The sequence below is a fragment of the Erithacus rubecula genome (assembly GCF_903797595.1).
Source record: "Erithacus rubecula genome assembly, chromosome: 1".
Classification (NCBI taxonomy): domain Eukaryota; kingdom Metazoa; phylum Chordata; class Aves; order Passeriformes; family Muscicapidae; genus Erithacus; species Erithacus rubecula.
The window spans coordinates 107,173,134-107,195,588 of record NC_136658.1 but is presented as its reverse complement, the minus strand read 5'-3'; the positions used below and the strand labels follow the sequence as shown (position 1 = coordinate 107,195,588).

Sequence of the window (22,455 nt, the reverse complement as noted above, 5' to 3'; positions counted from 1 at the left end):
TCTGCTGTTGTTTATGCAGTCTGAAAGGTGATTACCTTTATTGCAATATTGTGACATTGTTGACCCACGTTAAGCTTGTTACCTGCTGTAATCTCACAATTTCTTCATGCATAGTGAGCTGGAATTCCAAAGGGTAGTGTTGTGTCTTATCTTCTTTTTGCCAGTGGGGGATTAAATGCGTGAGAAGGTATTTCAGGTGTGTTGTAGAACAAGATCATAGGAGTAACATTTGTGGGAGAAAGATTGCCAGTTGTTGATAAGCTGTGGTCTTTTTGACTATATTCTTTCTTGATCAAATTCTGATAAACTTCTCAGATTTCATTATTTCCAACAAATGTTCTGCTCTGACTGAGGACATCTGGTTTGAGAGGTTAGGTTACCTTAAAGAAAATAAACCAAATAACTCCATGCACAGTCCACTGAGGCCAGGAGCTTGAGGAGGTGTCATCCAAGCAGTTCTACAGCAGCAGCTGTAGTAGGAAGCTGAGAACAGCTGCTGTATTGCTGACTTTTTCATCTAATGCCCTGCCTTTTTCTTTTTTACTTAATGAATCTTTCTGTCATCCATTGAACAATTATTTGCTCCTTGAACAGTTTTAGTAATCTCCAAATTTGGAGGAGTAGCTGGGAGTTATTTTTTTGAGAAGGACAGCAAAGTAGGAAGCACAATCACTATGAAATGGAAGATTAGCTTCACTTTTTTCTGAGACATATAATTCTTTTTATTATGGAGAGGCCTGACTTAAAGAATAAATACAGCAAAGTCTGTAAAAAAACACTGCTCAAAAATTGTGTACCATTTTTAGATGAGCTGGTTTCTGGAAGGGAAGGAGAATTGTTTTCTGGCCTCTTCTTTTTTTTTTTTTTTTTTTTTTTTTTTTAGTGTATGGTCATACAGATTCCCTCATACTTTGAAAAATGTTAGGGCTGGATACTATTGAGTCACACACATTCTATGATACAGGTTCTACTCCTTAATCCATTAAAAATCATCCAGAGAGACTTCAGATATTCCTCTGGAGTAAGCATAAAACTTTCTAGGAAATGGGTTTTGTTGGACATTTCAGAATATTAGGAAGAAAGTAGCAAACCTGCATAGAAACTGGTATGTGTGTATCTTTGCTTACAAGGTCAAAGTGGTGCAATAAGCACTAATGCTGAGCAAAAGATGAAAACCAGGGAAAAGGGAGAAAAAAAATTGTATTCCAACAATTGTCCTCTAAGCTAGAGGAGTGGGACCATACAGGATGCAGATAATTCGTTGCTCTGGCCCTCCATGGAGATGCACTGATTTCTGCAATTCAAAAAAATATGTATTGAAGGGCTGAAACAACAGTTGGTAGCAAGGCCAGCCTGGAATAAACCCTAAGTTTTTTAGCACAAGTGACAACTGAAGAGAGAACAGTATGTTCCCTTATTTTCCAATAGATTGCTTATGATGAGGAAAATACTCTTTCACCTAGTTAAGAAATAATCATGCTATTTCAAGAGTCAATTCAAAGCCATCCATGAAGAAGAACAAGAGGCATCAGGTGCCATTTCTTGTTGTGAGCTGCATTGAACCTGTGATGGTCAATAATGACAAATGGCCAGAGGATGATGAAATTCCCAAACACATTACCAAGTCCCATCTCAGCACAGTCTTGATATATTGTAGCACTTGCCAGCCAACGCATACATCTTCTTTTACTCTTTGGCAGCTCTTTGAAGGGCTTTTTTTTTTTTTTTTTTTTTTTTTTTTTTTTGGTCAATAACACACAATTGCACTCACTTCAGAGCCCAGCTACGAGGGTGGTGCTTTGTCAGGCACCCACAGCTTGGGCCAGCGTGCCACCTCCAGGCATTGCTGTGCCATCTGTGACTCTTTTTGAGGCTTTTTGAGGAAGGGAAACTGCCCCACAGGTGGGATGTCTGTGCCAGTCCTGGCTTTCCAGCGGGATGTGGGCAGCTGTGGGTGGTTCCTGGCATGGCACAGGGGAGCATGGTTTGTCCACCCCACTGTAACAGTGTAACCCTGAACTACCAAATCACATCACCAGTGTCACAGCCAGAGGGCTCTTAAACACCTGCAGGAATAGTAACTCCCTCGGGAAACCTATTCCAAAGTCTGAGCACCCTAAAACTGCAAATAAGTCTGAATCACCTCTGCCTCAGTTTAAGGCCTTTTCCTCTAGTCCTCTCACTGTAGGCATGGAGAGATGAGACTGGCCCCCACCTCACTACAATCTCTTTTCAGCTAGAAAATGCTCCTTCATCGTGTCGAATTTTGGGCTCCTCGGGACAGGAGAGACACGGAGCTCCTGGAGCAGGTCCAGCAGAGGGCAACGAGGATGAGTGGGGGACTGGAGCATCTCTCTTAGGAGGAAAGGCTGAGGCCTGTTCAGGTTCGAGAAGAGACGACTGAGAGGGACTTTAATGAGTATAAATACTTAAAGGGCAGTGTTAGAGGAGGAACCAGGCTCTGCTTGGTGGCACCCAGCAAGGGGACAGGAGGCGAGGGGCAGAAACTGACGGTCAGAATTCACCAGAGCATGAGGAAGAGCTGTGCACAGTGCCCGAGCACTGGGACAGCCAGCCCAGGGAGGGTGTGGAATGTCCTTCACTGGACACACTGGAGCCATACGGACACAACCCCGCGCCGTGTGCCCTGCGCTGAGCAGGGCGGCTGTTCCTGGTGCCCGCTGCGCTCTCCTCCAGCGCGGCACATCCCGCCGTGTCCGAGCGGGCTGGGAGCGGGCCGGGCCCGCCGCTCGCTGCCGTTGGCGGGGCCGCGAGCCGCCGGGGGCTGTGCGGGCCCCACGGCGCTGGGGCCGCCCGGGAGCCGCGTCCCCTCCGTCCCGCACACGGCGCCGGGCAGAGCGCTGCAGCAGGCGGCCATTCGGGGCCGGCCGTGCCCGCCGCCCCTCCCGGCCCCGCCGCGGAGGGTGTGTGACAGGCGGGCAGGGCGAGCGCGTCACGCCGCCCGCGCTCCGCCCCCCGCTCCTGCTCCCGGCGCCGCCACCTCGGCCCGGCGCGGGCAGGCGCGCACGGCGCAGCCATGGAGCCGGAGTGCCGGGTGCTCTCCATCCAGAGCCACGTCGTCCGCGGCTACGTGGGCAACAAGGCGGCCACCTTCCCCCTGCAGGTAAGCAACGCCGAGCTGCTGCTGCTCCTCCTCCTCTCGCTCCGCCGCCGTTCCCTGCGGGCGGTGTGACGGCAGCGCTGCCCGGCGAGCTCGGGCGCCCCGGCGGCTCCTGCCAAGGCGGGGTAAGGTCGGGGCACGGTGCGGAGATGCCCTGCCCGCCCGCCGCGGTGCCGGCGGCGGTGCCCGTCCCGGGGCTCCGCGCTCCCCGTTGCAGCTGCGCCTCCCGCCGCTCCCGTTAACGCAGCTCCTGCGGGGCTGTTGCACGGCGAGCGGGCTCGGCACGGGAGGGGCAGCCGCGGCTGCTGCTGCTGCTGCTGGGTTTGCTCGGCTCCGCTGCCGGCAGCGGGCGCGGATATCCAGCCGCGGCTCCTGCCCCTTAAGGCAGGGTCACGGCCGTGTCCCGTGCCGGGGACTGGGCAGCGGTGTCCTTGTGCTGGCTCCAGCTGAACCCCGCCTGCCCTGGGGCTGGGCGATCCGCACCCCGGCTGGTCTGGGGCAGCTCTCGTGGGGTGTGAGGGGCGCTCGGTGCGTGTGCAAGGCAGGGCCGGAGAAGCTGCCCGGGGCTCCGGGGTGTAATTGGATCTTGGCCTTCATGGCTGTCATGTGCTGCCTTCGGAGTTGTTTGCTTGGATCTCGCTCTGCTGGCTCTTGTGAAGGGTCTGTGTCCTCTAGGGCTCATGTGGGGCCTGCCCATCAGGAGGTCTTTGTGCCTTGACACAGCGTGTGTGTATGGAGCTCTCTAAGAACCTCATTGCCAGGACAAGGTGTGTTGTGACATTGGTTGTCTTGGTGTGTGCTTAGCAAACGATGGTGTGACTCAATTGACTAGACAGGAGAGATGATGTTCTCTGATAAATGGTGCAGAGATCAGGCCTGCCACAAGCCAGTGTCACGCCCCCCTATCACCAGCCAGTTATAATATAACCAAATCTCTTGAAAATTAGTGTATGGTGAAGGGTGATGTACCTGTGTAACACGAGCTTTGTGGAAAAATACAAGTATGTAGAGTTCCAGGCAAAAAGGTTGTCATGAACTGCAAGCCAGCTGCCCTTTCCTAACAAAACGATCTCAAGATTGTACTTCCCCTTTCAATTTCTGTGTAGCAGAAGGGCACACAGCAGTACTTATTCCAGAAATCCCCAGTCTCTTAAACTGTTCTCTCTCTCCATTCTACTTCTCTGTCAAAGGTTCTCTTTTACTTTTCAGTGGCTTAACCTTTCTGTGACACATGAGCTGTGTGCCTTGGCAAATGGGTTCCTGGAAAGTGTCTTTAGTTCCTTGGCTGTGATGGTATAAAATACTACTGGAGTTTAAAAAATCCCTGTTGATGGTGCAGCTGGGTTTTGTTCAGGAGGGTGTTGTGCTCACACGGTGTAATGTTCTTCAGTGTGTAGTGTAACAAGAAGTTTCTGGAGTGGGAGGAAAAGAAATTTACTTGGGGAGCAGCCAAGCTCCTGCCACTACTGGTTGCACTTGCAAATCCCATGTAGGCAGCCCTTAGTGAGCTTGTGCTTGCTGGACAGTTACATAAACCCTTGGTTTGCTAAAACATCAGGTGGGGCAAGGTGCCCCAAAGTGAAACTTTGATTTTCTCTATGAGGAGAGTTACAAACCCGAGTCTTTCTCTTATATTTTTTTTATATAGACATATAAATGATAACCTATCTATTCTTGAGGATGGATGCAAGTCTGGCCTGCTTTTATTTCCCATTCTCTTCAGTTTTCTGAGCCAGCTAAGTGAGGCTCCCTTTGGAGTTCACCAGTATTGAGTTTGCAAGGCAGGGAGTATGTAGATATGTGTGTGTCTGTGTGCCTGTGAGATCTGATGGGCTGAAATCCTGACACAACAGTTCAGGAATGTTCATTTGGACAGCAGCATCCAAATAGAAAACCTGATGTGATTTCACCTGCTCTTTGCAGACTTATCCAAAAAACATACTTGTGTTTGCACGACCTGATCTTTGGTGGAAATCTATGACATGGTTGTCAATAGCCAGCAATCTACACAGAAGAGAATTCTTTAAGATCTTTTAAAAATTAGTTGGTTGCATTTTGTCTGGCTTCCACTAGAGTGAAAGCTAAAATATTTAAAATGCAGGTATGTGGGAGGATTTCCTCTGTGGAGTGTGTTGTAAATGCTTTCTATATGGCAAACACAGCAAAACAGAGTTAGACCATATATTAGAGCAGTTATAATAATGGAAATAATAGATCTAAGTGAGAAATGTTAGAACTTTACATAATTTCAGGTTAAAATACATCTAAGTAATTAGACAATCTAGATTAACTAATAGGTTAGAGAGAAAAAATGCACCTGGATTTGCCAGAGAGTGAACTGGCCTCAGCACTGCTTTGAATTCTGCCTTATCAAGAGTTTAAATAATTTTTACTTGCGTGATCTTACTATCTCTAAAAAATTCTGAAAGTCGTTCTGAATTATATTAAAAATAGTCTCAACGTGTTCCACAGCTATGTATTCTGAGCTTTTAGTATCAGGAAGTGGTTCAGGATTGTCCAGCATTTAAGAAGAGCAGTGGGGTGTACATTAACATGAGGAGCTGCCATTGTGAGCCAGATAAATTATTAAAAAAAAAAAAAGTTTCTGAATGTTTCTAATGTTGACTAAGATTTGCCATAGTTTTGATGATATGTACTGTCACCATGACATTTCACTTTAATCATGTGTGTTTTTTTCCTTAGAGATATCTCTTAGCTGTTAATTTTAAATATAATTTTATCTTGCCCTTCCTGCCCCACCTTTTACATAGGCAGAAAGTGGCAATAAGTAAAAGGAGCAGAACAGGCAAGCAGAGAGGTACAGTCCTTCTCAAACCATGGAGAATCCAGAAGGACAAGGTGATTTCTGCAGAGGTTCCTCGTTCTGAGCAACAGAAAAAAACTTTGGTAGGCAGAGGAATTTAAGATCCCTATGTGCACCCATCATAATATCAGCTCTTGGGAATCAGTGTGTCAGTCTGTGTGCTCAGTTCTTGGGGTCTCCATGAGCTTCCAAGAAAGAGTTTTGAAAGTATAAGGAAGGGGCATGGGAAAATCCCAGCCAGTTTTACCTGGGCTTTGGGTGTTTGCATTTGGTTGCCACTGGAATAGTTCACACCCCTCTCTGCAAACCAGAACATGTTTATCTCTGCTTGTGTCTCAGTAATGGTGGTGGTTTGGAGTGGTTTTGTTTGTTTGCTTTGTCTGCCTAAACACTCACAGATTTGAGAAAATTATGCCAATGTTTTGAGTATTTTAATTCCTGGCTTCCTTTTATATCTGCTTACCTTGAAGACAGACCTAAAAGCTGAGATAAACACCATTAAATATTTGGGTCTGGAGAATTGAAATTGTCTGTCCTGAACTGTAGAACCATAAACAGTTTCTACAATACAGGATAAAATGGCCTTTTGAAATCTGTTCAATTATTTTATTTTCTTTTTAACTCTCCCCTCCCACTTAATGGAAATAGTTGTCCAGGTATTAAAAAGGACTGATGATTCTCAGACTAGTTTTCAGTAATTCTCCTCTAGAAAGAAAATACTAACTCTGCATTTTTAGGTCCTTCTTAATTGCAGAGAAGATGGAAAAACAACTGATCAGCACAGGAATTTCTTTGATATTTAGGGATTATCTTGAACTGCCTTGTCCAGTATATGCTGAGACCAAAACCAGTAGATCAGTAAATCTTTGCTAATTATCTACTGCCTTAGCAAAAAAGTTTGACTTTTTTTTTTCTTTATTTTGTTGTAAAGTATAGTTAAATGGCTTAAGGATTGTGTAGAAAAATAAAGTACATCTCTTATTTAAGATGACTTTCTCTTTCAAACCCTGCTATTGTGTTAATAGTATGAGTCAGAAGAAGGATGAATCAATCAAAAAACTCTTTACAGAGTAACAATAGGAAATGTTCTTACTGGGTAGCTCTTATTTTTGTTACAGATCAAAGGCTGAAAAAACCTAAACCTTAAACCAAAAATAAATACGAAGATGAAAGAATGCATTCAGTCTTTATAATAACCAAAGATTGTCCTAAATTGCACATTTGAAACAACAATTGTTGCTCTAGAATCATACTTCAAATGAAGTTTGTGGAAGCATTCTTTTTCCCCTGACTTTGTTCTTTAAAGAAAGGTAGATAAGGGGTGAATGAATTAAAAAAAACAACCCAAGACATAAAAAAATTCACATCCCCTCTTGGAAGGCTTGTTCAAAGCTGTGTAAAGAGCATTTGCTTCTTATGTGGATGTAGCTGCAAAAGTCTGGTGAATTCTTGCACAAGGTGAGGCCCTGAAAAAGACTTGTAGTCCAGAAAGTCCAAACAAGGTGTCTTCTCCCACCTGGCAGTGTGAATTTCTGGGGAAAGGCTTTTCCAGACCTTTCCAGAAGGGCTTGTCCAGATGAACCCAGCTCAGGTGCACTGGGAGAACTTTGAACCTCTCAGATTGCAGGGGATGGACTTTCCACCTGCATGGTAAGATGGGAGGGAAGGTGAGTGGAATAGCACTGGGAGGGGATAAGAAAGCAGATTATTACTCAAAACACAGCAGTAAACAACAACAGGGGGTGTCTGTGTCACTTTGAGCTCCTAACATTGCTTTGAGATAGACTAGACTGAGGCTGCTGGGGTCTCACTTTTACCTAACAATAGGAGTTTATGTTTGTGCACAGCTCTAAACAGAGACCTCCATTTTCTCTTCAAACTCCTAATGGAATCCCTTCAGCTACTAATGCAAAATAATCAGCTTGAAAAATTAGAGTCATTTCAACCTGCCTAAAAGAAGTGCAGCTGGGGGTGCAGATGTGCTGTGGGCCCTGAGTGGCTGGGCAGAACCTCTAATGAAGAGTGGGACTGACTGAACCATCCTTATCCAAGGTCAGGTCTGTGTGTCTCTGGGGTTCCTGACTCTTCCTGCAAGTCACTTCATAGTGGCAGCTTGTTAAATAAGCCTTTGTTGTGAAAAATACAGAAAATACAAAAATACTGAGGGATGTTCACACATGCTGATTCCATAACACAGTTGTAAAGCTGCAAAAAACATTTAAAGATGCATTAAAGGTTATTGTGCAGTCTGTGTATGGGGCCAGTTGACCAATTGTCATTTTAAACTTTTCAAAACCATGGTGATAAATATTTACAGTGCTTGATGATTCTGATTATTTGCTGCCTTTTTCATAGTAAACTCTGAAAGTTTGAACCATGCAGATGCATTTGCTGGTATTTGATACAATAGTTACACTGGAGTGTGTGTAGTGATGTGTATGAACAAATAGTTTTTGACAGAAATGTAATCTTTTCATCTGTTTCAACACAGCAAAGGGAAAAAAGATGAGGGAAGATCCCATTTGGTGTCTACAAGTACATGCAAATATTTGACTTCAGAGGAGCCAAAAATGCTTTACCCTGATTCACCCACTGTCTTTGGAAAAAAAAAGAGCTGTCAAGAAATTGCAAATCTTATTAAAAGACTGGAAAACCTTGCCTAGAGGTGGATTTGCACTGTTTGTGTGGGGAGTATAATGTACTCAGAGACTCAGTAGCAAGTGTTTACTTGCTTAAGGCATTTTTATATTAGGAATGGCCTTATTTTCTGTCTTCAAGTCTTAGAGGTTTGGGGTTTATTTAAAATTTTTTCCAGTATTTAATGTCTTATTTCTGCTCCAAATGAAATCTCCAGATGAGAGAATATTTTTTTTTCTGTATAAACAAACAGGGACAGAGAGTGAAGAGTGATCAGTTTTCTGAGGAAAGAAGAAAAGCTTCAAGTTAAAGTGAATTTTGTCTTAAAATGTATGGAAATGTATTAAAAACAAAAGTATAGTTGGAAATAATAAAATTAATCTTTATATGTATGCAAATTGTACAAAGGTACACTTGAGAAAAACAGGGGGACATACAAAGTTACTGACAGCTGTCTAAAATATTCCTTTAAGTAAAACCATTGTCTTTTACTATTCACTTTTTCTATTTATATCCAAAAGATGATAGTCACTTTTCCATGAAAAGCATATTTAGTCATTTTAGATGAAGAATACAGCATTATCCATGGCTGACTGACCACATACCAGGCAGGTATTTTTAGTTTCTTTAGGCTGAATGGATGCAAGTGGAAGTTCCACTTCAGCTGCTAGTGTTGTATGGAAAACAGGCTGGAGTTGGTGAGGCAAGGTTAATGTGAGGAGCTGGACATTAGTCTTGGGACATAAAATGTCCATTCTTCTGAAATTACTATATGCAGTAGAGTGTTCAGCTGCATAATAATATGTACAGAGGAGAAAATATATATATATGATGAGCAAAATGTTTGAAACATGCCAGGGAGGTCTGTGCTGATAGATAATGTGAGTCCCAGGAGAAGCCAGCCTAGTTCATCATCTTGTGGCTTGGCAGCAGTGGGGTGACTTATCATAGCTAAAAAAATATTAATGTGCTGAACTACCTGAAATTTTTCAAGCTGTTCTTTAGGACTTGTATTTGTTCCTGTTAATTCATCCATGACACCTCCGAGCTCCAGTTCCCTTATCATCTGGAACAATTATCCATAGAGCAGGAGGGAGAACTGAGATACCAAAGCCTCTTCTGTGGTTCATTTAAAAACAAAGCAAACTTCTCTTCACCCTCTGTAAATTTTAAGCATATGGAGTAGTTTGGGCTGAGTAGAAATCCTTGCATGGTGATTTAACTTTGCTGTTTTGGGAATGCAAAGCACCTCTTGCCAGCTGGATGTGTGGGATTGAGGAGGTGCTAGAGCACACACTGGAAAATGGAAAGTCTTTCCCCTGTGGCAAAACAAAAGCTGGAGGTCTGCTTTCTGATCTATGGATGCAGTCACTCCCAAAACCAGCAGTAAATAGTTTTTCTGACTCTTTCCAGAACTCTTCAGTCTGGCCACAACTTTTTCCCTTCTCCTCACAGCAGAGTCCACTCATGTTTTACCTCTCAGAAGAGGATCTGTGTGGAAGTCCATCAGGGATGGCACAGTGACATTAATAAGCTGAAGGGAGGAATCCATGACAGTATTCAAGAGCAGTGCTCAGTGGAAACATCCAAAGAAGTGCAGTGCTGCTCTGTCTCAAAATATCAGAATAAAGCAACATTTTTTCTCTTACTTCATTTGGCAGATTGCTAGCCAATAAAGCCAAGAGTGTTATCTTTCATACTCCCCTTATTTTTAACATAGTAATTTGGTTTTTTTCCTGAATTTTACCATGTTTATTTATAGCTCCTCAACATGGTGATTCTGTCTCCATCTTCCCTAAGGGGAAAGAAAAAGAAAATTAATTACAGCAGAAAAAAGAATTTGGCTAAATTCTCAAAATTTAATACTGTTTTGCAGAATTGTACACTGAACCTTATGGTCATGTATTTAGTAAAGTCTGGCCTAACACTAGAAAAAATAAATATGTGTATTTTACAAATCTGTGTGTCTTAGAAATCTGTGTGTTTTATGACTTTTTTTTAAAATTTTTTTTATGATGAGTACTACTGCTCGAGGTTACACTGAAGGAAAACTCTTTCCATCCATCTTCATTGTGATTACTCTCATTTTTCTGGCAGCATATAGCCCCTGGCTCACAGCACTACACTACCTGTGAGAAACCATCAACACAACTCTGAGCATTTAACAAAAATGAAAACATAAGTTTTTAGAAAACCCAGCAGTTTTGTGCTCACTGTAGTTAATGGAAGTAACATTGTGCCTCTGCCCATTCGTACAACAACCAAATAAATACATGGTAAGGTAGTGTTAAATTTGAGAAGTTTTATATTGTCACCTGTCCTCTAGGGCACTGAAATCTGCTGGTTTCAGTAGAGGAGCCACTTTAAGAAATGCTGGCAGCTGGTCCTTCCACCTGCACTATTTTGTGTCCACTTCAATGCTCCAAGGAAAGTAATTTCGTGAGGCCATGTGGTAAACTGCTCTGAGAAGCCATCCAGGTTATAAATGACTTGGCAAAAATGGAAAAGAAGAAGGTGGCTGTTTATTTTGTGAGCCAATTTCCTGATCCAGTTCCCTAACACAGCCCCACAGACAACTCTTTGGCATAGCTGAGGTGCCAGGGCAGGAGCAAGCCCCAGGTTCCTGCACCTGCTGTCTGCTGAAGGAAATATTTTTTCAGAGTACTCTTCTCTGAGACATCTGCTTCTTCTGAAGGAAGTGGTGAGACATCCACTCTCTATTAGCTTCATCCTTCCTGTGAGTGGCCTTGGTCTCATCTTCTTCCACTCAGGGAGCTCTTTCCTGTTCTGTTTCTTAAATGTCTCTTACCATGCACTTTAATGTCTAAACCTTTGGTAGGAAAGTGGGATCCATTCATAGTCTACCTAAGAATTCCACATAAAGCATGTGCTGGATAAACCAAATCTCTCTTGTAGTATAACTCCAATTTAGATGTACAAAATGTGCTTGCCCACACCTTGCTGATGGGCTGGTGGTTGGCTAGCCAAAATATGAACAGCAGGACTAAGAATGAAGTAAAAATCAGAGTAAAACAATGTGCTGTGAGATCCTCCTGCACCATTTCATTCACTAAAATAAAAGAGATAATTTCCACGCCTGTTGAACCTATTGCTGCTGTCTGTGTCTGCCTCTCCTTATCAGTGTTTGCAAACTTCCTCGTGTAGCACTGCAGGATTCCAGCTGGCAGCAGTTTGCAGTGACAGTATGGTGTTTTTGTCAGATTACATCCAAGTGTAGAAGGAAGCAGCACAAAAATGATGAATCTGAAATCTGCAGTGAACCTACTTCTCCATCTGAAATCAGCATCTGAAGTCACTGTTTCCTAACAGTGAAGAGTCTCAGGTAGAATGTTTTTCTTGGGTGGGAGGCAGGCAGAGCCCCCCAGCACCCCCTCATTCTAGTATTTTTATATTTGACCTTTAGTGGGAAGAATGAAGGGGAAAACAGCAGTTTTTTTCTTGTCTTTCACTGGCCTTAACCTTTGTAAATGAGAGTCTTGCAGATCCATCACTTAATACCACTCCCGATGGCAGGAATGGCCTCCTGTCCATAGAAGGGTCAGTAGAGCAGCTCTACCACAAATCTTTTGACCCTGCAGTTGTCTCAATCCCAAACTAGAACTGCTGTGATGCAGGCAGTAGTGCTGAGGAGGGTGTGTGTCTTGCAGGCTGTTTGAGTAGCCTAAGGAAATGGTTGTGATGTAAACCAAGGAATTTCTTAGTGCTGAATAAAATGGCTGAGCAGAATTTTTGATAAAGGGATATAGTTTATGTCATCTGAGTATCTTGCTTTGAACTGTTAGTAGTGCATGCCAATCAGTCAGTCCAGGTGCAAAGAAAAATTAGTGACATTGTGCTGTTTGCTCTGAAGTATTCCTGTGTCTCCAAGACTTCTTTGGAAAAGCATCTTTAAGGCATTACTGGATAATCTTGAATTTGGCCTAATTACAATTCAGATAAGTACTTGCATTGCCTTTTCAGAAAAATCAAGAGATTATTTGAGAACAGATTCACTGCAGTCTCAGGCTGTTCTAGTCTTTTCTGTTCAGTTGGTCACGATATTACAGCTACATCAGCCCATCAGCAAATTCTCAGTGAGTACCAATTTTGCCAGAGCACTGTGACAAAAATTGTAGTCTGCTTTGGCAGAAGAGAGAGGATTTCTTTTCTGCTCCAGTCTTTACAATTTCCTCTGTGGTGCCCAGTGGAAGTCAGCTTATAAATTCTGAAAATGGGTATGCAATGATCACAGGTAAAAAAGGAGTGTCACTGAAGAAACAAGCCTTGTTCAGTGCCCAGCTACCATCTGGAGGAAGAACCTTTTTCTAATGTCCAGCCTAAACCTGCCCTGACACAGCTTCAGGCCATTCCCTCAGTCCTGTCACTGTCACACAGGGCAGAGAGCAGTGCCTGCTCCTCACAAGGTGATGCTCCTTCCCCTCCAGACCCTTCACCAGCTGTGTAGCTTCCTTTGGATGCTCTCTGATAGCTTAATATCCTTCTTCCACTATGGTGCCTTTTTCTCAAGGTCATCTGGTGTATAGTTACACTGTCTGTTTTATAATTGTCTATTTCTAACCTCAGAATTTGAAATGGTCCATTCATAAATCACCAATAAGATGTCCAGCATCTCTGTCCCCAATTTATTTGCTCTAATTTTTTATCCTGGCACAATATCCCCAATATCCTAATGATTTTTCTTTGCAGTGCCTTGTCAAATGCTGCACTAAAATACAACTATATTATAAGTACAGAGTTCTTTTCAGATATTGAATGTGCCTTGTTAAAAGCTCATAGAATAAAGAGATTGGGTTAGTCAATAGCAGTTTCAGTTCGGTTTATCAGCCCACGCCAGCAATTATTCCTGCTCCACTAATTGTCAGATCATGCCTTTTCTTTTTCCCAAGTTTCTATTTCTCAAACTGAATTAGTGTTTTTACTTTCCTGCACCCAGTACAATGTATGTTTTTTGGTTCAGCAGCAAATGGAAGGAGATGCAATTAAGTGAAAGAGCTGGCAGACAGTGAGAGGTGCAAGCTGCAACTGGAAAATTTTCCTTTTTCTCCCATTCCAAATTAGTTTGATTACAGAAATTCAGCCTTTTAAAACATGTTTCTATGCCATCTCCAGAGGAACACAGTGGAGCAGTGATGTTCACAGGAGCTGCAGTGATGACTGTGTGAGATGAAGCTCCAAAATGTAGGATATTTATGCAAACAGCTTGTAATACAATGGATGTATAAAACAATTCATGGCCTGACACAGAGGCTTTCTTATTGGAAAGTATTCCTGCCATTACTTGGCAAAAAACCACCCCAAACCTCAATTACCTTGTTTGACAGGGCAATTTTAGCAGTGCTAGTAAAGTTAATTCTCCTAATGTCTTTCAATTAAGATTGGATTTAATATATATAAAGAAAGTTGGAAGGAATGGAATGGATTTGGTTTATGTGAGAGAGCAATATTTTTACAATAGTACAGACATTCCTGGCTAATTCAGTTTGTGAATTGTACATATGCTCTGCTAAAAGTCAACAGTTTGGAGTCTTACCACAAGATTTCTTGAAAATTCCTCATAAATTGTGTCTAGTTAAGTCATGGTAACCCCCTTGGTTTTTGTACATCTTTGTGCTATAAAAATTTGTCCTTTGACTTATGTCACAGTTGGAATAAACGTCACAAGGTGTTAATAAAACAGTAAGGATGAGGGGGAATATTTGTATTTTGTGTATTTGTACATATTTGAGATGTAGGATTTGCTCTTAAATATTCACTTGTTTTTTAAAATGCTGCTCTGTGCTTTAAGTTATATAGATCAAAGTACTCCCCAGTGCTTGGAAAGTTAGACTAGTTTTTGATGCTGAGGACTTTGTTTTCTTTCTGTAGAGCCCCATGGCTTGGCATATGCTGCCATGAATTTTTGAAAATTAGATGCAACTTCACAGTATGATGATTAGAGGACTGGATCACCTCTCTTACAAGGACAGGCTGACAGAGCTGGGTGGTTTTGGTTCATTTGGTGATGTGTGTTATACTTCTTGCTTTTTTACTATTTACTCCTACTTTGCTCTAACTCATCAGTGTGTTAACCATTGTTGGCACAAAGGATGGGGCATGGCTGGCTTGGATGTTTCATCATTTGATATTAATAACAAGAAGAGTCATCCTTTTACCATGAAAGTTTTACATGTTAAAAAAGTATCTTACAAAGCAGAAGAGTTGAGATGCAAGGAGTTTAAGTCTTACAATACAAGGCTGCATTTATTTTGGGGAGAACTGGATGCATGAAAGTCAAATCCTCCTCTCAGAAGTGGAGTCTCAAAGGTTCTCCTCCTGATTAGCAGAACCTTGTTCCTTCTTACCTTTTAACCATTTTTCTGTGCCCTTTTCCTGTCAAACTGTGTTTCTCTTAGAGAAACATCTTCCTCTCATCTTTCAGAGTTATAAGGTTTTTACCTGTGGCACATTTGTAGCTCAGATCATTAAAAAACACAAGTTGCCTTGTGTTCAAAATAAAAGAATTTGTATGAATGACTGGCTGAGCTTGATTTACTATTTTTTAGCTTCTACTTTCCCTGGATTTGTGGTTTACAACCTGTTTGGTCTGGGGACTCATCTCAGAAAATTGGTTTAGATGTGTTCTGATATGGTAAAAACTAACATTTTCTGAAATTAAGAACTTTTATAGAACCAAAGAGTTTGAATGGAGGTTTAGCCTTTATCCCATGAAATGCAGATAGGAACCTGTGAACAGGTATCAGGAACATAAACACTATGGAAGAAACATGCATGCAGGTCTACACAATGTGTTTTTAGACAAACTTTGGGTTTTTTCTTTTATTACACTGTTCTGGCTTTTTTTCCCTCTGTCTTTTCCTCATTCCAGATTTTTCCTCTAACTTGAGCTGCATTACTGCTTTTTGATTTTAATTTCAAACCTTAAAATGAAATGGCACTGGAGGCACAAAAACAGTGCCCTAAGAGGGCAATATATACCAGTCATGTTGCAGAGTAGAGAGGTGGTTTTAATTGAATTTCATTCTTGCAGAACTAGGTCATTGTTCTCTAAGGTTGTTTAAATTAAGTACAAACCAAAGCATTCTAGTTAAATTGGTCCAGTGGTCATTTAACAGCAAAGGATGTATTATCTTTACTGTCAAAGCTGGCATAGTTAATAGTGTAAACATAGAGTACCCCTGGGCTTTATCCTTAGAACCAGAACTTTAGGTTGGGGAGCCACTGGTGGTATTTTGTGTGATTTTACACATGGAATTCTACAGTGGATAAAACTGAGTTTTTTGTAGGTAACTGTGTCACTGGATGCTGGAGTGACCTCAAAGCTTGGGCAGCACCAAGTTCAGCCCAGGCACTCAGGGGTTTATTCTCCTTGGATATTGCAAACCTCCAATGACAGCAATTCCCAGAGCATCTCAGCCCCCATTCTCTGAATATGTACATATAATGCATTGGAAATTGGGTATTTTTTGGTTGTTTTCTTCTAATGTTTAGTACCCTGGAAACCACTAAGACTTAGTTCAGTTCAGATGTTTCTGTAATTCAAGTGACAGGTTTTCTCACACACTTGGGAGATATAAGATACTTCTCTCCTGAAATAAATAATACTTCTTTCCTCCCCATACTGTATACAAACAATAAAAAAATAATTTATTGAGTACTACAAAGTGTTTGACATTTTTGGAAATATACCTTTTTCTCCTGCAGGAGCACAGTAAAGCTGCAATACAAATTTAAAGAGAAGCAGTTCAGTAACAGCTTTTCACATTGCTCAGGGTAAATAAAATTATTGAATGAGAAATGATATTAATATTTACTCTAAAGCAGAGCTAATCTTTGAAATTAACAGTTTTCTGATTCAAGTGGTGTTAATAATCAGATACCAGATAGGATTAGGAGGTAAAAATGAATACCTTTATTTGTCTCCAGACCATTGGTACATAATGTAGATTATACAAATGTAAACATAAAGGTTGGCAGCCATTAAAACTGAATTTCAGATGTTGCATTTGCTTCAAAATCTTCCTGCTCATTTCTCTGTTGCTACACTCACAATTTTCCATATTGTGAAATGGTTTTCTTCTTTTTTTTCAACCCCTCCTTTACATAACAACTGAGACTCTCCTCTGGAATGTATGTTTGTAGTATTTGATTTCTAACAGTCTTAGGCAATGGTTTGTCATGGTGATGAAGTAACACATTTTAGTGTTTATGTGGTTGAAATGTTTTCTGGAATGAATGGGGAAGAGAGTCTAAATTTTAAACAAAGCTGTAATTAACACAACACAGTGGCAAAGTCCAACGTGTTGCATAATTAGAGGTGAACAATAACTGAGATCCAGCTGTTTATGTAACTTACCCAATTCAAGACATTTTCTGTCTGGGCCTTTAGGCTGCTCTACTAATGAAACAACAGGTATCTCTTGTAAAATTTTAATCCTGAAGGAGACCCATTTCTAGGCTCTTTATTTAGGGCATAATGGTTGGATCTAAGCTTAAATTACTTCTGCGCTTTTAGGAAAACTAGACTGTCTATCCTCTTTTCCAAAAGAGGCAACACCTTTAGAGGTTATCCATGTATTTTTGAAGTCTCTTCCTTTCTTGTGTGTTGATTTTTCCCTTGAGTATTTACATTTTTGAAGAGGTGCATTTGGATAGTTCTCTAGACCATGTCCCTGCCCCGGTCCCATTTTCTCTTTGTGAGGTTGGGAAAGCATTTGGGGTAAGACCTGGATGAAATTTGTTCCTTTCCTTCAGTTACCTGTGATGAAGAACTCAGCTGAATTCAATGTCATGAATAATGTGCTTAATGTTCTCATGTTTCTGCTTTGGTGTGAGTACTTGGATTTATTTTTGCCAATATTTTTCTGAAATGTGTCACTCAGATCTGCCAGCCATACCTTCCAAGCACAGAACTCCTCCAGTCTTAATGTTTTGTGATTTAATTTTAGAAGTATAGCAGTTCTGCCTCTTTTATTTAAGATACTTGAAAAATATGTTGAATTTGCCCATTTTCCTGTAATATTTTAATTGCAAATATCACTGTATGATGTGATCCAGGCAACTGTGATTTGGATCTTAAGAAGAACAATGCTTAGACTGCGGGCTGGGAGATTTAGAATGGACTCAGTCATATTTTTTTGTGGAAGAACACTTACCATCCTTACCCACACTGGGTTTGGGTTTAGATTTGCCCAAGGTTTCCAGTTCTGTGGGCAGGTAATAGTTACACAGGGTGACAGCAGAGTGTGGAATCTGGGAATTGTTCTCTCCTGGAGGGGCTGTAGGAGAGCAGATCATGCAGATCAGGGGATGGGTGTCCCTTGGACACCTGCAGAGTATCTGGGGTTCTCAAGTTGAGAAGCAGAAATTAAACATTAAAAATGCATTTCTTTGTGAGCTCTGTCGTGATGCTGATCAAATACAACTTGTTCTGCCACAGGCAAAGTCCAGGTGGGGTGAATTCTTCAGTTTATTTACACAGAGGTACAAGGAGCACCTATGTGTGTACACAAGCAAGAAATTTTATATATTGAGTTTAGTCCTGCTTTGAAATTTTACTTTTTGGTAGTTTTCTGAAGAAAAGGTTGATTCTTACTGGTTTATTACAGTAGGAAAATTGTTATATCCCTCTAAATACATATTTTCAGGTCATAGTTGCTACTTTTGTGTGCAAATATGAGAGATAAATTCTTTTTTTTTAGTATGATTTGTCTCATTCAATTAACTTGCTCTGATCTCAGTTTTCTAGATCTGTACATACAAAAAGAATGTATTTCTAATTAGTTAGCTTTCACTTAATATTTATTTAACCTCTGGTTTGAGTAGAAGTTTTTAATTAATTAAAAAACCTCTCAAAAACAGTGCTTTTAGTTAACTTTGCCCAAAGAATTAAAAGTATGAATATGTATTAAAAAGGTCTAACAAGACATCTTTTGAACAAAATTCCCTTTGTAAGCAAGGAGATTGTCCATCATTCAGTGCATCAGAAACTGTCTCTGATATCCTTTAGGTGTGAAGGATGACAGTCACTGACTCTGGATTTTAATTGTTGTTTGGAGGAAGAAAACACCACTTCCTTATCCACTAGAAATGACCAGGTTGTTAAAATGAATTATGCAAACCAAAATAAAGACAAAATAAAGTTTTTTCTCTAGTCCTAGAAGAGGTGACTGCTGTCAAAAAAATGCTTTTATCACCACAATCCTGTTTTCAGGTTGTCTTCTGGTGACTAAATTCTATAGGACTTTTCAGTGCAGCTTGCCCTGAAAACAAACACAACATTCTTTTTGATTATTCTAATTACTATTGCTAAGCCTAGGCCTTAGCAAGCACCTTTATAAAAGGAAGTGCTTTGGAGGAACTGTGAGTTATTTTGAGGGTTGAATCAGGTTTCAAAACTGGGTGTGTTAGATTTCAGACATATGTGCTTATTCAAAACAAAACTTTGGAGGAAATTGGAAACTGTCACATACTAGACTTATCACCAGTAAGTGATTTTTATGGGGACCTTTAGAAGGTTTTTTTTAGCCTGTTTTGGACTGATGAGAAAAGGGAGAATATCAAGGCCCCTTGCAGAATTTGAGCTGTTTGTGGTTTTTCATCCACTCTCCAAAGTGTTTTATTTGCTGTTTTACCAAGTGTACAGCCAAGCTACCCTGGCACCTATCCATCCCCAAGACATCTGGCCTCCCTTGTACTTTTCCATCTTTTGGTTGAAGCAGATTAACTGGCCAAAACAAACCAAAAATCCCTTAATCCTTTGGAAAACCTGGTTGAGAATTCAAATGATGACTAGAGCTGTGGAAGACACAGGAGAAGGAGTGCTGGTTTTTGGTGGCCATCATCTGGGGGGACAGTGTGCCCAGTGCTCTGGAACAGCCCTGCCTGCAGCAGTTGTGCCTCTCTCCTTCCCTAAAGCACTGACTGCAAACCTCATCAGTCACTAAATGACACTAAGTGTGTTCTGTAGTCTTGGGTTAAGTAGCTGGAGAGATGTGATCTGAATATTGCAGAGAAATGGATTAATTCACAGTTATTGCCAAGGTACTTCAAAGAAGTAACCACTTAAATCTGTTTAATGAACAGGGAGGGGTATTGATTATGGAGTGACAGTCTGGTTAGAGGCCATATTCCTATTTATTTCCTTGAAGAGCATGTCCAGACATCAAGGTTAAAGTCATGACAGTGTTGTCATGTTCTCAACCATTGCATTCCTGGGACTTTAAAATAAAATCCATCAAGGTTAAACGATAACCTAGGGGGAGCACAGGTGCTGATCTTAATTTGAACTGGTCAGGTTGAGATAACTCACCATTCTGTGTACTATTAATCTGAAATTACTTTGCTTTCTGATGAGGAAGGAACAGAAACCTTTATTAAATATTGAAATAAAGAGATTTATTCTACGAAGACCTGTGTGGACATGAGCTGTGAAACAATAGAAGAGTAGAAGGAATGACCTGTGACAACACTCAGCTTCATCTTGCAGATATTGGAATAAAGGGCTGATCACAGGGAATATACAGCACAGGGAAAACCAGACACTCAAAAGGGTTTTAATCTGTGCAAAGGAGTTGCCTTCACGACAGCAAAAAGGGAGAGGCGTGAGTCTGGCTGGAAAACGTGACTGGAAAAGCTTTGTTCCCTCACTCCCCCTCCCAGCAAATTGCCTGAAAGAGGATCACACACAGTGTGCATCATTTCTGCTATCTCCCAGTATGACTCACTGAGCCATACATAGCAGCACTTCTGTGGAGGAGATTTCTTACTCAGAGCAAGCTGGATGTGGAAACAAAGGCTCAACGTCAGACTCTGAATGTCACTTTTGCATTAGAATTCCTTGCGTGACACAAAAATGTCTAAAAATGGCTTGACTAGCAGTGTGTTAAACAGGTATTGTCAGGTTAAAAAAACCTCATTGGTTTTCTCCTGATTGGATGCTCTTATTTGCATATTATGGATAGATTTTTGGGCAACCAGAATATTTGTTGATTGCACTAGGAAATTATTGGGTATTTCAGTATTTGGATTGCTGGTAATGCAGTATAGCAGGTGGCTTTTGGAGCATGCTGTAGGCTTTTTTTATTCTGTGTTTGTTTCTCCCCTTTATTGCCCAATCATACCCCAAATTAATTGTTCATGACTTCTTTCTGATCTCTTTTAGTTGTAAAGGAACTGATTGTGACATCTAAGTATGGCTTATAATATTGATCTCTTTTAAGATCCTTCTGTCCTCCTTTTAGAAAAATTAGTTTTCTGTAATGCTGACAGCATCATCCCTCCATATTGTGCATTAATTCAGTACCTTATACTTCTTTCCTTGCCAGGAAAAGCCAGCCAAGGCTTTTTTCAAGGTTCCAGTGGTTGCTGCTGGGCCAGCCTGTCTGTCCTTATCCCCAGATGAACTCTGAGGATTCTGAGCAGTGTTTTCCTGGTGCTGCTGCCAGTGGCACTTTTGTTCCCTATTTGTTGTTGTAATAGAGCACTGTGCTGTTTGCTTATGTTGCACGTTTGTTGACTCAGCTCCCAAGATTTTTAAGTATGCACTGGAAGGCAAGTTCCTGCCAGTGTTTTGTGATGTGGGCAATGTATTAATGAAGTTGTGTTAGTAAAAGGAATATTCCTGTGTTCTATTACAGGTGTTGGGATTTGAAGTTGATACGGTGAACTCTGTCCAGTTTTCAAACCACACAGGTAAAATTTTACAGATACTACTCCACAGTCCCTGAACTCACTCAGCATGGGGCTCACCTCATCCCATGACAGTGGAGAGGACATTGGTCTTTGTTTTCACTCACATTTTCACAATATAGGATGGAAATGTGATTTGCATGTTTTGATTCAAGTCTCTCAGAAGCCTGAATATGGGAGCAGGGCATTGATATGATGGATGTGGTGATATCCCCCCTCCTGCCCTGCAGAGTGTGAGTTTCTTTTGTTAGGTAGTAATCTAATTAATTCAGATATGAAATAACACAAATACAGCCATTTACACAGCCAGGCATGTGAATAAAGGAGTCTTAAAAATGGTTTTCTGTGAATTATGGCTCTGTGAGAGTCTTAGTCACATTACCAACCCAAACATCAGGAAAACACTGAGGTAGATGCAATGTTTTCTTGCTATGTGCTCACCCAGGTACTGTCAAGTATCCCAAAATCTCATTTTGGTGGGAAGAAGGGTGTTAAATACATTTGGGTGTGTTTTTATTTAAGCTCTAAGCCTGAATGCAATGCACTCACCTAATACATTCAGACTTCCTAATACTCACAGTGCTAGAGGACTTTTTTTTTTGAAAAGAAAGCAGAAATTTATGTTTATTTTAGCAATACCTTTCACCCATAAAGGAACTCCAGGTGACTTGGTATTTTTGGATCACTGGAAACCCACGTGCTGTCTTGGTGGTGCCAGCTTGTTTGAGGGGAGAGCTACTCTAGATAGAGAAAATCTATTGGTGTCTTCAGAAAATAATCTGGGAGCAAATTCTTGCTTTAACATCTTGGAAAAGAGCAAAAGGTGTTTCAGGCAAAGAATAAATAAGGCAAAAGTCGAGGTACTTTTCTGGTATCCCTACAGGCACAGCCCTGTTAAACTATATGGGATTACAAAAATGGGATATTAATTATGAATTCATAAACTAATACTAACTTTTGGAACAGAGATCAGGCTCTTACTCTGTAGAACTTCATCCAGCTTTCAAGAGGTTCAGAGATGTTTGTCAAGGAGGGAATTTAGTGTCACCTTGGGAAGAAAAAATTAATGTTTCCAAGGTGGCTTAAATCTATCTCTACTTGTTGAAGAAGGGCATAAAAAGGTAATGAGGTCTTTCTTTTGCTTAGGCAAAAATCTGCTTATTTT

The 22,455-nt window shown here is 41.1% G+C and overlaps 1 protein-coding gene across 1 annotated transcript in view; it reads left to right on the top strand.

Moving 5' to 3' along the window:
- The first annotated feature begins 2,877 nt into the window (after nucleotides 1-2,877).
- Nucleotides 2,878-22,455, top strand: part of PDXK (pyridoxal kinase) — a 38,175-nt gene continuing 18,597 nt past the window's right edge. The window contains exons 1-2 of the mRNA XM_079308363.1: nucleotides 2,878-3,124; nucleotides 21,239-21,293. Coding sequence (XP_079164489.1) covers nucleotides 3,038-3,124; nucleotides 21,239-21,293 — 142 coding nt within the window. The 5' untranslated portion in view covers nucleotides 2,878-3,037. The remainder of the gene's footprint in view (nucleotides 3,125-21,238; nucleotides 21,294-22,455) is intronic.